At 39.6% G+C, this 14956-nt stretch overlaps 1 protein-coding gene across 11 annotated transcripts in view; it reads left to right on the top strand.

Annotated features, from left to right (window-relative positions):
- The window catches only part of Ppfibp1 (PPFIA binding protein 1), a 145263-nt gene that overhangs the window by 85130 nt on the left and 45177 nt on the right, over positions 1–14956 (top strand). For all 11 annotated transcript variants that reach the window (XM_074083042.1, XM_074083048.1, XM_020184268.2 and 8 more), the window contains 2 exons: positions 2425–2523; positions 5324–5529. In XM_074083042.1, coding sequence (XP_073939143.1) covers positions 2460–2523; positions 5324–5529 — 270 coding nt within the window. In that variant the 5' untranslated portion in view covers positions 2425–2459. Of the gene's footprint in view, positions 1–2424; positions 2524–5323; positions 5530–14956 lie in introns of those variants that run through there.

Below are 14956 nucleotides of genomic sequence, written 5' to 3'. Positions count from 1 at the left end.
TGTACTGTTCTTGGTAGATACATTGGAAGGCATATTACTGTATGAAAATGAATGAGGATGTTTAATTTTAGATGATAGCACCACACTATTTGTCGAAGTAGTTAAGCCATTTTAAGAAGCCATTTTATAGCCCACCCAAATTTTATATGAGATTCTCTAAACCTACATCATCTACAGTGCTTTGAAGTGTCAATTTTTGATGTTTTGGGAGTTTTGCTCATTGGGTATAAAACAATATCACACTCTTAAATTCCTTGATTATTAATGACATTAAGCATCTCTTCACAAATTTATTTCCTTTTCTTTTAAAAGTTTGTTCATGTCTTTACCCTTTCCTTTTTTTTTGTTTGTTTTTTTCATTTTTCTTTTATTATTCATATGTGCATACAAGGCTTGGTTCATTTCTCCCCCCTGCCCCCACCCCCTCCCTTACCACCCACTCCACCCCCTCCCTCTCCCTCCCCCAATACCCAGCAGAAACTATTTTGCCCTTATTTCTAATTTTGTTGTAGAGAGAGTATAAGCAATAATAGGAAGGAACAAGGGTTTTTGCTGGTTGAGATAAGGATAGCTATACAGGGCATTGACTCACATTGATTTCCTGTGCCTGTGTGTTACCTTCTAGGTTAATTCTTTTTGATCTAACCTTTTCTCTAGTACCTGTTCCCCTTTTCCTATTGGCCTCAGTTGCTTTTAAGGTATCTGCTTTAGTTTCTCTGTGTTAAGGGCAACAAATGCTAGCTAGTTTTTTAGGTGTCTTACCTATCCTCACCCCTTCCTTGTGTGCTCTCGCTTTTATCATGTGCTCATAGTCCAATCCCCTTGTTGTGTTTGCCTTGATCTAATGTTCACATATGAGGGAGAATGTACGATTTTTGGTCTTTTGGGCCAGGCTAACCTCACTCAGAATGATGTTCTCCAATTCCATCCATTTACCAGCGAATGATAACATTTCGTTCTTCTTCATGGCTGCATAGAATTCCATTGTGTATAGATACCACATTTTCTTAATCCATTCGTCAGTGCTGGGGCATCTTGGCTGTTTCCATAACTTGGCTATTGTGAATAGTGCCGCAATAAACATGGATGTGCAGGTGCCTCTGGAGTAACAGTCTTTTGGGTATATCCCCAAGAGTGGTATTGCTGGATCAAATGGTAGATTGATGTCCAGCTTTTTAAGTAGCCTCCAAATTTTTTTCCAGAGTGGTTGTACTAGTCTACATTCCCACCAACAGTGTAAGAGGGTTCCTTTTTCCCCGCATCCTCGCCAACACCTGTTGTTGGTGGTGTTGCTGATGATGGCTATTCTAACGGGTGAGGTGGAATCTTAGCGTGGTTTTAATTTGCATTTCCTTTATTGCTAGAGATGGTGAGCATTTTTTCATGTGTTTTCTGGCCATTTGAATTTCTTCTTTTGAGAAAGTTCTGTTTAGTTCACGTGCCCATTTCTTTATTGGTTCATTAGTTTTGGGAGAATTTAGTTTTTTAAGTTCCCTGTATATTCTGGTTATCAGTCCTTTGATGTATAGCTGGCAAATATTTTCTCCCACTCTGTGGGTGTTCTCTTCTGTTTAGAGACCATTTCTTTTGATGAACAGAAGCTTTTTAGTTTTATGAGGCCCCATTTATCTATGCTATCTCTTAGTTGCTGTGCTGCTGGGGTTTCATTGAGAAAGTTCTTACCTATGCCTACTAACTCCAGAGTATTTCCTACTCTTTCTTGTATCAACTTAAGAGTTGATAAATGCTACGTCATTTATATAAGGCACTTGAGAATCCATGGATTTTGGTATTCAAGAGAGTTTCTGGAACCAATCCCCTGGGGTTGCCAAGGGACAGCTATATATATGTTACTGAACACTTTTCTTACATAATTCTTGTGGTAAACTCTTACAGAGATTTTAAAAAGCAAAATTAAGAGGGCAGAGATTGGGTGCGACTGGTACAGGGGGAAGAAGTCTTGTATTTCAACACCCCTCATGACCCCCAGCAAACTTCCACAGCCCCACTCCCACCCCCGTGCCTTTTACAGATTCAGTGTGGATACCACTTTACTGGGATTTATGTATGTATTACAGTGCTGGGGACTGAGCCCAGGGCCTTACTCATTCTAGGCAAGTGCTCTATCATTGAGCTATACCCCCCGAACTTAAACAACCTTGAGTGCAAGAACCATATATTACTTATTTTATTAACTGATACAGGTATAGATGTGGTATTACACTACAGTAGGTGATTGGCCATGGCCAATCAGCTAAATGATTCAGTTAATTCAGCTCCACTATTTCTAGTCTCTCTCTCCTCTTTCTCCCTCTCTCTCTCCCTGACTACTAAGTAGAATTTTAATTTGAAATTGAATAGCAGACTCACTAGCAAGCATGTGTCACTTAAACAATGTAGTAATAACATCATCATTTTTTTCAGATCTAGGTTGGAATTTGCCCTCAACAAATAAGAAAATGATGAGTGATGCAAGTGACATGCTGGCTGCAGCACTGGAGCAGATGGATGGGATTATAGCAGGTAATCTTCATCTTCTAAAGGATGAGGTCATGACATTTATTCTGCTCCCTTGGCTTTTTCATTACAACTCTTCTATCTTTTCACCCTCTTATTTTTACTTTTTGGATGTCTATACTGCCTTTAGGTTCCCCATGGTTTCATCTTTATACCTCTTCTCCAATTTCTATCAGTCTCAAATTTTATTTTAAAATGTCAGAAATTCCAGTTCTACCCTAGGCTTCTGATCAAGGCTAAAGAATCTGCATCTCATTCCGCTCTACTGCAGGTAGCTGCTGGACCATGCTTGGAGAGATGCAGCTCTGTTCCCTTGAATTCAGCATTCACCAGTGGCTCTTATATCTTGCTTTCCAGGTTCTTTGCTAAGCTTCAGGTCCCTGTCTGCCAGCCAGATCTCTCCCTGAAATGTCCTATGACACAACAGTGTCATCATTTAAAACATTGAGGTAAAGCTCAGTTGTAAAGTACATGTTTAGCACATGAGGCCCCAGCTTCAATCTCTGTGCTTGTCTACAACACACACACACACACACACACACACACACGCACAAGATTGTTATCTTTCCTCAGAAGTTCCTCTAATGGCCAGTACCTATATTCATCTCATAGACCTCTGGCTACAATTTTCTAAAACAGAAATTCTAATCATTTTGGACCTTTGTCCTTGGTGTCCCCCATTTAATTAATGATGTCCTATCAGTTCTGCCTCTTCCCAGGTGCTACCTTTCTCATTCTTCCTGTCTAGAATCTGTCCTGCCTGGGCTTTGAGTATCTTGCTGTGACCAAGTCACCCTCCTTAGGACTTTCACTTTCTTGCTGTAGTCCCACCATCTCTGGACCTCCAGAATCTCCTTTGTAAATACAGAACTCGTTGTAGTATTACCTTGTCAGGAGCCTTCAGCAGCTTTCTGGGTAGGAAACAGCAGAAGCAAAATTAGCACATCTTGTCTTCTCACCATGGCAGAGTGGCTGGCGAGGAGGTGAACCTTGTTGTGGCCTTCATCACATTACAGTATTTTGTGTCAAAAGAAGTACTTGTATTTAGGACCCATTCCAATGAAGAGAGGATTAAGTATGTGCTATTCAGGGTTGTCACCCCACCTGATGTTCGAGTCAGATACGGTTGAGTCCTCCCATTCCTGGAGTCTCGTTGTCCTGGTCCCATCTGCTTATCTTTTCTGGTCATCAATTTGACCCTCTCTGTTTTGAGGGTCTAATCAAAGAAGGTGACTTTCCATTCAGAAGTTTCTTTTTCTCCTGAGAGAAGTGGCATAACATAGTTTGTTATGCTTGTATTTCCTAGCAAATCAACTTCATTTTTACCTCCTCTGGAGATTAGAGTGATCTTACTGGAATAGTATTTGAAGGGCTATATGCTCTATTAGATTAGTGTGTTTGTTTCCTAGCTCCAGCAGGACTTCAAGACACACATTATAGTAATTAAGAAAAATAAAGATTTTTCTAGGTCCCACCTCAAGCTAAACCAGTGAGAAGCATTGTGAGTGGGTAGGACCTGGGTTTATTCAAGTTGACATCAATAAAAGGAGGAAAGATGATTATAAATGCCTGGAGACTTTCTAAATCCCTATGCCTACATAGTCCTATGAAGGCGACTTAATGAAGTGGAAGGCTGTCATGGGGATATGCATTTTTTAATATCAGGTGATCTTAATACTTAAAACTGCTGGAATAGAAAGAACCCTGTAACTTGTATGGATTTTGATGCTCTCTTGCTCCTCCCGCCTAATGACATACCTTCCTCAATTTATACCTTTTCTGGATTCTCATCTCAACCATATGGGATTCCTGAGGGGATTAATCCAGAGGGTTATGTGAAACTCAGCACTACATCTGACATTTTAACAGTGTCTTTAGTATAGTTGGGCAGATTTTTGGTTCAGTGTTAACAAGATCAATGGGATGAACTGGCTGAAAGAGAATTCCTGAATCCATCAGTAGACTTGATCAAGTCAGGCAGCCAATGGGAGAGAAAATGCACACATTGGCTTCACCCAATTATAAGAACTTATAGCATAAATATAGTAACTGCTATTTAGGTATAAAAGTAGCATGTATATTTGACAGACCAGGAAATAAAAATCAAAGAGATGAAAAGTTATGTATGATTGCTTTCAGAATAGCTATGGGTCAGTTGTCTGAATTAAAATAGTGGAATTGCTTTTCTCTTTAAGTAATCTAAAGCAAAAATAGTTGCGAACCTTTTTTAAAGCTCATGTTAGCACAAACCTTTGATACTGCATTGCAAACAAAATATGGAAAAATGCTTAATGTACTTGTGCTCATACATATAGGTATACAATGTACACATGTAATTCACTGAACTTCAGAGATTAAATACTGGTAAGTTAATGGGGAACTGGCTCTTTACCTTCAAAATTATGCTGTGGAATTTTCTACCTCAGTGCATATCTCCTTTTCAGGGAATTTGAAGCTTTGTGGTCTCTAAAAGTTGTGTTTTCTGGAAGGAATGGCTCTTCTGACCTGCCACCTTCTTACCCATTATTTCCTGAGACCAGCACACCTCACCCCAAAACCCACTATGCTCTTTTTCTTCTATAACACAACTGACCTCATTGTTGGGCCACTGGTATTTACCATCAGTTATGTGGTTTTGTTTTTCCAATCAATAACTACGGCTTGGAGAGATTTATATGATTGAATTATTATCTTTTCCCTGTTCTTGTTTGATTATTCCTTGTGACTAGACTGGTTTTACCTCCTTCATCTCTGGTGTTTTATGTAACATAAATCATATTTCTCTCTCTGATTTTTTTTAACGTAGGTTCTAAGGCTCTTGAGTATTCCAATGGGCTTTTTGATTGTCAGTCTCCTACCTCTCCATTCATGGGAAGTTTGCGAGCTCTGCACCTTGTGGAAGACCTGCGTGGATTGTTAGAGATGATGGAAACAGATGAGAAAGAAGGCTTGAGATGCCAGATCCCAGATTCAACAGCAGAAACATTGATTGAGTGGCTTCAGAGTCAAATGGTAGATGTCTGCATGTTACTTATCTATGCTATGGATCTTTTGTTGCTTATTTCAAAATTCGGAGCATAGAATAGCTGATTGGAATATGAAAAAAATACAGGGAAATAGGTTAGCTTCTTTTTTATCACTGATGAAATCCCAATTCCTCTTGCCACAGGTCACCTGATTTTGCCTATAAAAGTGGGCTGTTTTTTAGGTAGGGCTTGGGTGATCTAATGTAACTTAAAACTAGTAGTCCTGTAAGGGAAAGGACCTTGCTCATAATAGATACTTTTGCAGTCATAATGAAATGTTCACTAAAAAGGACTCAGTGGCAATTCTAAATGAAAAGCATAATGAGCAGACACTTCAAAAAGTAATAGAGGTCTGTAGTGTATTTGGTAAGAAGTGCCATCTAGTGGTTTGTGCCATTGCATCAAGTCCAGGTTTCCAGTTAGGCTGTGGAGTTTGACTTTAAGTGGTGTCACTGACCAACAACCAACAGGGCCTCTTTCTAGGCATCCAGCTCACAACTGGATGACATGACTGAGCTGCCCTTTTTCTGGACACCATGATATACACCATGGTTTTAATATACGTCGAACACGGGAAATCTAAAGAATGTGACAAAAAGAGACAAAAGAAGAAGGATGGGGAATGTGATCTAAGTATTTAAGGGATGCTCAGTTTTCGGTAAGATGCAGGGATATGCTTATGATTTGATTGTTTCTATTGAAACTAATGGAGATTGTGAAAGGATCAAGGTCTGCTTCTGGATCATGGTGGAAGTGAGAGCCACTTGCTCTGGGACACTGTGCAGCACACCCCACAGCTAAAATGTTTGCATGTGATTTCTCACAACTGCTGGTGCCCCACCTGTCCTGAGCTGGATGGTCTCTGTCCATGCCATTTGCCTCTCCAATTCTCAGTGCATATAGGATGACCTGTCTGTAGTGGTGGTACACCGCTACACAGCCCTAACAAGTACAGATAGTGTTGAAATACTTTATATTTGCTCTGTGAGTATCTCCCACGGACAGTTAAGGGTCCCGGTTTGCTGATTTCTTTGGAGATTTTTTTTCATGCTCAGTGTTTCCTGCCATATTTATTAGCCTATTTCTACTTTCTCTTTCATCCCCTCTTTATTCCATGTTTTTCTGACTTTAGCATATAGTAAGAAAGAAATTTCCTCTTGTAGAAGAACCTTTTCTTAGTCACTTTCAGAGGCCACCAATGGTTGGATTTTTGACTTGTGCCCAAAATATTTCCATTAAGTGCACTTAATCTGTTCTGGTAATGGCAAAAAGAGTGATCATGATGACAACCAAGTGTAAGTTAGAACATGTCTTTAGAAACTGCAATGGTGACATCACTAACCCTCAAACATGCACTTCCTGTTCACAGACTAGAAAGCTCTGTCTCCAGTTAGCTGTTTGGCTAGCTTCTCTCATTCTTCTGGTGTTTACTCAAAAGCTGTGCTCTCAGTGAGGCCTTCCTGTGCCATCCTATCTAAAATTTTCTTTCTTTCTCTTTACTTCATATTTTTCTCTGAGCTTTCGTTACTTTTGTACATACTAAGTATATATTTTGTTATTCTTTCTCTTTTTAGCTGGGATTTGTTTTTTCTTCTCTCTCTTTGAGGTACTGGTGTTTGAACTCAGGGCTTTGCATTTGCTATGCAGGCACTCTACCACTGGAGGACATGCCTTTCCAGCCTTTTTTTCCTCTGTTTTTCAGATAGTATCTTGCCTTTCTCCCCAGGCCTGCCTAGACTGTGATCCTCCTATTTTATGCTACCCTTTATAGCTGGGATAATAGGCATACAGCACCACATGTAGTTATTACTTGAGATGGGGGGTCTCGTGAACTTTTTTTGCCCAGGCTGGCCTCAAACCATGATCATCCCAATCTTAGCCTCCCAAGTAGCTAAGATTACAGATGTGAACCACTGGCACTATTCCTTTTTGTTAATAGAATACTTAGAATAGTTAAATTCATAGAGACAGAAAGTAGAATGTTGATTGCCAGTGGCTGAGGGAAGGAGGGAATGGGGAGATATTTAATGAGGTGGAGATTCAGTTTTGCTAGATAGAAAGTATTCTTTAGATGGATGATGGTGGTATTTGCAAAACAGTGTAAATGTATGTAATAATACTGACTTGTACATTTAAGATAGTAAATTTTATAAGTGTATTTTACTACAATTAAAAATAAAGTCAATAGTGAGATAACAGTGGATAGCATTTTAGCATGGAGGGAACACAGGGTCCTCGCATATTCCTCCTTTATGCTGGACATGGAAAAAAATAAAAGCAACAACAAAAACAAAAGAGAGGGGAAAAAAGAGAAAAAATTATTATAATGGAGAAATTTCTTAAATAACAAAGGAAAGCCTGATATAAAAAAAGCAACGGCAGGCTGTTGGAGTGGCCTAGAGCGCCTGCCTAGCAGTACCAAAAAAAAGTGAATGTCAAAGAAAGCAGGGTGTTTCTGGACCAGGAAGCAGACCTGAATTTACATGTTATCTCTAACTCATAAATGCTTGTGTGACTTTGGAAATGTATCTTAAGCTCTGTGTCTCAGTTTCCTCATCTATAAAACGTGGACAGTGGTTTCTGCCACACAGCATAGTAAGGAGCCCATGTTTGTCAATGGCAGGTGGCCAGTCACCAAGGTAATGAGAGGGGATCTTAAAGAGAAAATACTTAACAGGATCCCTTTGCACTGAAGGAAAGTGAGTTGTCTAGTTATAAGGAAATAAGATTATTAATGGATTTATACATCCATACATAGTTTACTTCTTGTGACAAAAAGATAGACATTTCTCAGACTGCCGAGAAGCTTCCACCAATATTTTAGAAACACTTGTTAATGGTGCCAGTTATATAAGTAAGTCTTTTTTTTTTTTTTGTGGTACTGGGGTTTGAATTCAGGACCTCATGCTTGCTAGGCAGGCTCTCTACCACTTGAGCCACTCCACCAGCCTTTTTTTTTTTTGTGTTGGGTATTTTTTAAGGTAGGGTTTCTTGAGTATTTGCTGAGGCTGGCTTCGAACTATGATCCTCCTGATCTCTGCTTCCTGAGTACCTAGGACTACAGGCATGAGCCACTGGTGCCTGGCTCATAATTAAGTTTTTATTCATGTTTAATGATGGCCAAGTTGAGAGTCCATGTACTTTAAGACTGATGCTAATCTTTTCATTAGTACAACTGGGCATCTGCATTTCTAGTTATTATTTTGGACAGGCCAGGGAGATGCCCTGGTTTCAGTTGTTTCTTCACTACTAATTGTTGCTGCCTGGTTAATTGTTTTATATGATCAGAAGCTCACATGCCTGTAATCCCAGGCAGAAGCAGGATAATCATGAGTTTGAGGCCAGCCTTGACTACATATCGGGACTCTGAATCAAAAGGAAGGAAAGGGGGAAAAGAAAGAAAATAGAAACACCAGGACTCTGTTACAGTAAAGGACAGTAAGTCTGTAAGCATGAATGTTTTCTCATAGTATATCCATAACTGTAGGTGTCTTCTAGGAGAAATTTATTTTAAGATTCAGAAATTCGTCTCCTCTGGTTAAAAAAATAAAACTATTAAATACAACATATTTGTTCAGTTTCCAAGGCAGACTAGAATTTTCTGCTCTAATTGTGAAATGTTATCATGTGTTAACATGAATATTAATAATGGAGAGTTACATGCGTTCTCATTCTCTGGATTTAAGAAGGCAAGTAGAAAAGTACTAGTTGTTGGGGCCCAGCACAGAGTTTGTTTGTACTGACTCACCCTGGCACGTCCTTACAATGAGAATCAGGACCTTGGAGCATATTAGCAAGGGCTGAGACGGTGAAATCCCAAATCGGCTGGTTATTCAGCAATCTTAATTATGAGGCAGTCTCAAAGTCAGCAGAGGTTACAAAAATACAATTTTCAACAAAATGTGTGAGAACACTAAGGGTGATAACCCTTAAGAAACATTTACTTCCTTTGTAGTTATATCTCTTATTGAGATAAGTAGTGTATAAATAAGGAAAGGCATTACTGACTGGCTTACGGTCTGTTAAATCATCAAAATGTATTTCCATCTTATTTCTACATCCCAGAAAATTAAATGGTATCAATTCCAAATGCAGAAGTTTGTGTAAAAATACAAAAGAGTTCAACTGTAGTACACGTTCTCTCCTGTGCTGCTGGCCGTTCCCCCCAGTCCCAGTTGACACTCTGTTCCTTCCTACCATCCTCCCATCCCTGCTGCTCTCTGATCAGCCTTTCTCTTCATGGGCCTCTAGGGGATGTTTTTAGGCCTTGGCAATCAAGGTTTTTTGTTTTGATTTGTTTTTGCAGTACTAAGTTTGAACTCAGCACCTTGCTCTTACTAGGCAGGTGCTCTACCACTTGAGCCATACCCCATGCCCCCATCTTTTGCTTTAGTCATTTTTCAGATAGGGTCTGCATTGTTGCCTAGGACTGGCCTCAGACCATGATTCTCCCACCTGTGCCTTCTGGATAGCTGGGACCACATGTATGTGCCACCACGCCCAGCTTGTTATTTGAGTTGGGGGTCTCACTAACTCTTTGCCCAGGTTGACCTGGGAACCACAATCCTCCCAAGTAACTGGATTACAGATGTGAGCTACCACATCCAGCACATCTGACAGCATTTAATGAGCTGATGTCATGTCTAGCTGAGGGGCTCAGTTCAGCCTTTTGGACATGACAAGGTGTATGTGATTTTTTTTTTCCCTCTTTTAAAAGAGATAATGATGTGATGTTGGGAATAAATAGAGGGCTTCAAAAGGTTGTTCTTGTTGCCTGGGGTTCTTATTTTCTCTTTTGCACTGCAATAGAAAATGAGGAGAGAAAAAATAAGTGCGCTGTTTGCAAGACTGACGCAGAGTTAGAGGTGCTACTATACACTAGAGGCAGTGGGCAAAGGGAAGGGGTGCTCAAGCAGCAGCCAGTGTTACCCTGAGATCATTATCCACAGCAAAGGGTGGAGCCTCACTGCCCACCTGTCCTCATCCTGTCTCATGATGAGAGGACTTGGGAGCAGAACACTGCCTCTGCCAGGTAGGTTGATTTCCAACATTGCTGGTGGTGTACTCTCTGGCTCTTTGGAGACGTGGCAGTGTGAGATGCCTTATTGTGTTGGGCTCAAATGAAATATGACTGCAGGATTCACGGAGAAGGATTCAAGTCTTATCTCGATCTTCAGTGTGTGCCCACTGGAGAGCAGGCGTACACTAAATGTTTACACGCAGGGGTGGAGATGCAATACTGGTGAAGACACAGAGCACCTGTACTAGATACTTCTTTTGGCGGCTCGAGGTAACGCTTAATTAAAGGAGATTTAGTGTGCTCAGCCTAAATGTTCTTCCTTGATAATAAATTTTTTAAAAACAGAATTATGAAATCCAGACTGTGGGACAATTTTTTAAACCTGTTTTAAAAACAAGTGTATTGACTAGATGGGATTTGTATATATGTAATAATATTACACTAACTATTTAACATTTATTTTCCTTATAAGAGAACTACATTTTGTCTTCCCATTTTAATTTAGATGCCATCCTGGTTTGGGCATGTTACATCCAAAATAAGTTGCTGTGTTACAGATAAGTACAATTGTGGCAAATCATAGCTTGTGTGTTGGTTTTGGATTTAGATAAGACAGCAGAGCTCAGTAAAAAAGAACAAAACAAAATGAAGATGGGAAACAGGGAAGACAACTAGAAACTAATGCAAAGAAATAGAACCCGGGAAAATATTAAGTCAAATAACATTTATGGTGAGTTAATAACTGTTGAAATAAGCAACATGTACATGGTTTCATCAAGCTAGGCCCTCTCATTTTACATGTACTTGAAATATTCTGTAATAAAAATATTTTAAGAATGTGGGCACGAAGGCTAGATGCTAACAGTTATTACATCTTTGTGCTTGACTATGTATTTATAATGTTTGATAACTACAAGTAACTGATATAAAAAGACTTTTCACTTTGGTGGTCAAGGGTAAGGTAGGTGTTTGATGTTGTATAGCACCTGCCACGTGGGTTCAGGAAGTTCATACTTCCAGGTGAGATTACAGGCTAGCCCCAGGACTTTGTAATTCTCTGGTTTGTTTTTCTCCTCATCATGCCAGGAAAACAGGGCAGACACCCTCACAAGGCCTTAATTAGGTCAAAGTGTCAGGGTTACGGCCAAGCTGGATTGCTACCCTGATGCTCCATATTCATTATTGGTTGAATACTGTCCTGTTGAAATGCCCAAGGTGATTCCAACTTTGACTTAAACTTTCATCTGAACTGAATGTGGGCAATAGGGGTTGCACCATGGAAAAGTATAAAGAGTTATTTTGAAGGTATTTCTGAGGTTTTGAAGAAAGTAATTGAGGCCACTTTTTAAAATGATTTTATTAACATATAATAGTTGTACAGGGGAATACATTGTGATATTTACATATGTGCTTACAGTGTATCTTAGATTTACCCTCTCCATCATTCTCTCTCTTCTCACTTCCTCTCCTTCTTAGAACAATTCCAACAGGTTTCATTCTTCTATTTTCATATATGAATACAAAATACATCCACCATATTAATCTGCTCTCCCTTTTCTTATGCCCACCCCCTCCCACTGGTACCCACCCACCTATTTTACCTTCCTGCCCTTCATTTTTTAAAATTAAGTGTATATTAATAGTCCAAGGGGCTTTCGCCTTGTTACTTCAGGTCTGTTTATATCATGCTTTTATCAAATTAAACCCCTCCCCTCTGTTACTTACTTAGTCTCTATTACCATGCTCCCCTAATAGTTAGCAGCTTACTGTATAGTGCATTATATTATATTCATGTTTAGTGAGTTGTTTCAATATTTTTCATCCTCTAACATTCTCTTTTTCTCTCCCACTTCCTGTAGCTCCTTTAGACAGACTCAATACAATTTTGTTCTGTCACTATATGTGTGTGTGTGTATATAATCTTACATGTTTCTATATATACATTTAACTTACAGGTCTAGCTTCCACATATAAAAGAAAACATGCAACCTTTGATGTTTTGAGCTTTGTTTAACATGAAGTTCTCCAGTTCCATCCATTTACTTGCAAATAACATAATTTCATTTTCCTTTATGGCTGAATAAAACTCCATTGTGCATCTATACCATATTTTCTTAATCCACTCATCAGTTGTGGGGCATCTGGGCTGCTTCCAAAGCTTAGCTATTATAAATAGTGCTGCAGTAAACATGGTTGTACAAGTGGCTCTGCCATTTCCTGGAGTGCTTCTTTCAGATATGTGCCAAGGAGTGGTATCACTGGATCATATAGTAGTTCTGTTTTCAGTCTTTTGAGGGACCTCCATATTGCTTTCCATAGTGGTTGCACTAATTTACAGTGTAGAACCATTCCTTTTCCCCTACATCCTCGCTAGGCCACTTTTTAATGCTTTGCATTGAACAAGGTTTATGATGCTAAATACATTTTTAATTATGTGCTCAGGATTTTATGAGCATCATGGAAGAATCAGAAGACATGTAAGAGAGCTTTGCACTGAGAGACAAACTGCCACGAAATTGCTCTTTTGAGCCATTACTGGCAGAATGTGATGAAAAGCTACATTGTGGGTTACACAGGACACAGAAGGCAATCCAAGAGAGGGATAAAGGAATGGCACAGTGTAAGAGGAGGCAGTGGGAGTTGGGTATGAAAGACGGATTATATAGGCAGAGGAGTGAGAGGGAAGTGTAGCACTGGACACAGGTTCTCTGAATAAATGTTGGAAGAGAGAGTTGAAGAGAATGTGTTAAGCAGAAGAAATTGAGAATGAGTGGAGGTAATAACTATAGGTCTAAAGGGAAACAGGAAAATTGAGGTTCCAAAGTAGATGTGGAAGATTCGCTTTTAGGAAGGGAATTCTTAGTTCCCCTGAGACTGGCAGAAGAAGAAAGGAAAGATGTCAACTGCAGTATATAATACTGTGCCCAACGAGGTGTATTCGGGAGTTCACACGAGATGGCCTCAGCTCTTGTCCTTTATAAAGGTTCTGGGACCACCTCTTAACCATGGTGGGAAGAAGAGTGCAGGGCTGAGGAGAAAGGAGCTAGTCCAGAGTGCAATCATGGAGTACTGGGTACCAGGTTTAGAGGAAACCTGAATAAAAGTCTCACCAAGAAGCAAGTAGGCCAGGTTAAAGCCAAACAAATTCTCTTATCCTCAACCAGTGTTTACTGAGAACTTGTCCTCGTTCCTTCATTCAGCAGTCATTTAGTTAGCACCTACTGTACATCAGATGGAAAGACAAATCTACTCAGAAAAAAATACTACAGATCTGTTAAAAAGAGAGGGACACATGAAGCCAAGTCTAATCACAGTCCATTCAGTGTGATACCTGCTGTAATGAAGGCTTATTCAATGCTGTAACTGGCATATGAGTGAACCCCGAATCAGGGGAAAACTTCACAGACTGGGCTCTGATGGAAGTGGACCTTTAAGGCCTGAGGAAAGAATGAGAAAGGGTGACAAAGACAGTCCATGCAGAAAGAATAAGATTAGTGTGGGAGAGAGCAAGCTGTGTTTGGGGAGGTTTTCAGTGATCCTGTAGGTGGAACAAGGAGCCAAAGAGAATAGAGATGATAGGATATTTATTTACCATATTTACCTCCAACATTCTTTGGCAAAAGTAACAAATAGGCAGAAGTATAAACAAACATATGGATGTATATACCTTTACCTATTAAGTAAGTTAACACAAGTGTGTAATTATTCCAGCAGTGACTCCTAAAATTTGTTCTATGTTCCTGTGGTGAAAATGCTTAAAAATTTATTCTTGAGTCTTATCAGTACAATACTGAGAAATGTTAGTACACTTATTTTGAGTCAACTTGCAGTATTTTATTTTGGAAAACTTGTTTTGCAATATCTCATTTCTGTATCATATTTAGCCTGACAGTAAATACTGCAAATCTGGCTCTAATGCCTTCCAGTGAGAAAGAAGGGCTAGAGATTGTAGCTTGGTGGTACAGTGCATGCTTACATGTGTGGAGCCCTGCGTTCAATCCCCAGCACCACCAAAAGAAAAAAAATTTGGTTGGGCATAGTGCCACATGCCTATAAACCCAGCTATTTGGGATGATGAGGTTGGAGGATCACTTGAGGTCAGGATTCAGTACCAGCCTGGGTAACATAAAAGTAAATAAATAAAAGTTTTATGTCTTTCCTTACTGAACAGGAAGTATATTTTTCCTACCTAATGAAATGTGTGCTTACAAAACATTGCCTGTGTGGAGTTTTAAAAGCAGATGCCTGCTAATGTTCATGATCAAAACAAGGAAGTCAAAACCGTACAGGACCTGCCTCGGCACTTTGTAGATTGAGAACAGGCATCAGTTCTCAATTTTGTAAAGTTCATTTTCTCCATCATCTCCAGGGATGGGTGTCACTCCACCACACT

The sequence above is a fragment of the Castor canadensis genome, chromosome 8 (genome assembly GCF_047511655.1).
Source record: "Castor canadensis chromosome 8, mCasCan1.hap1v2, whole genome shotgun sequence".
In the NCBI taxonomy this organism is placed as follows: domain Eukaryota; kingdom Metazoa; phylum Chordata; class Mammalia; order Rodentia; family Castoridae; genus Castor; species Castor canadensis.
This window is presented reverse-complemented; position numbering and strand designations above follow the sequence as displayed.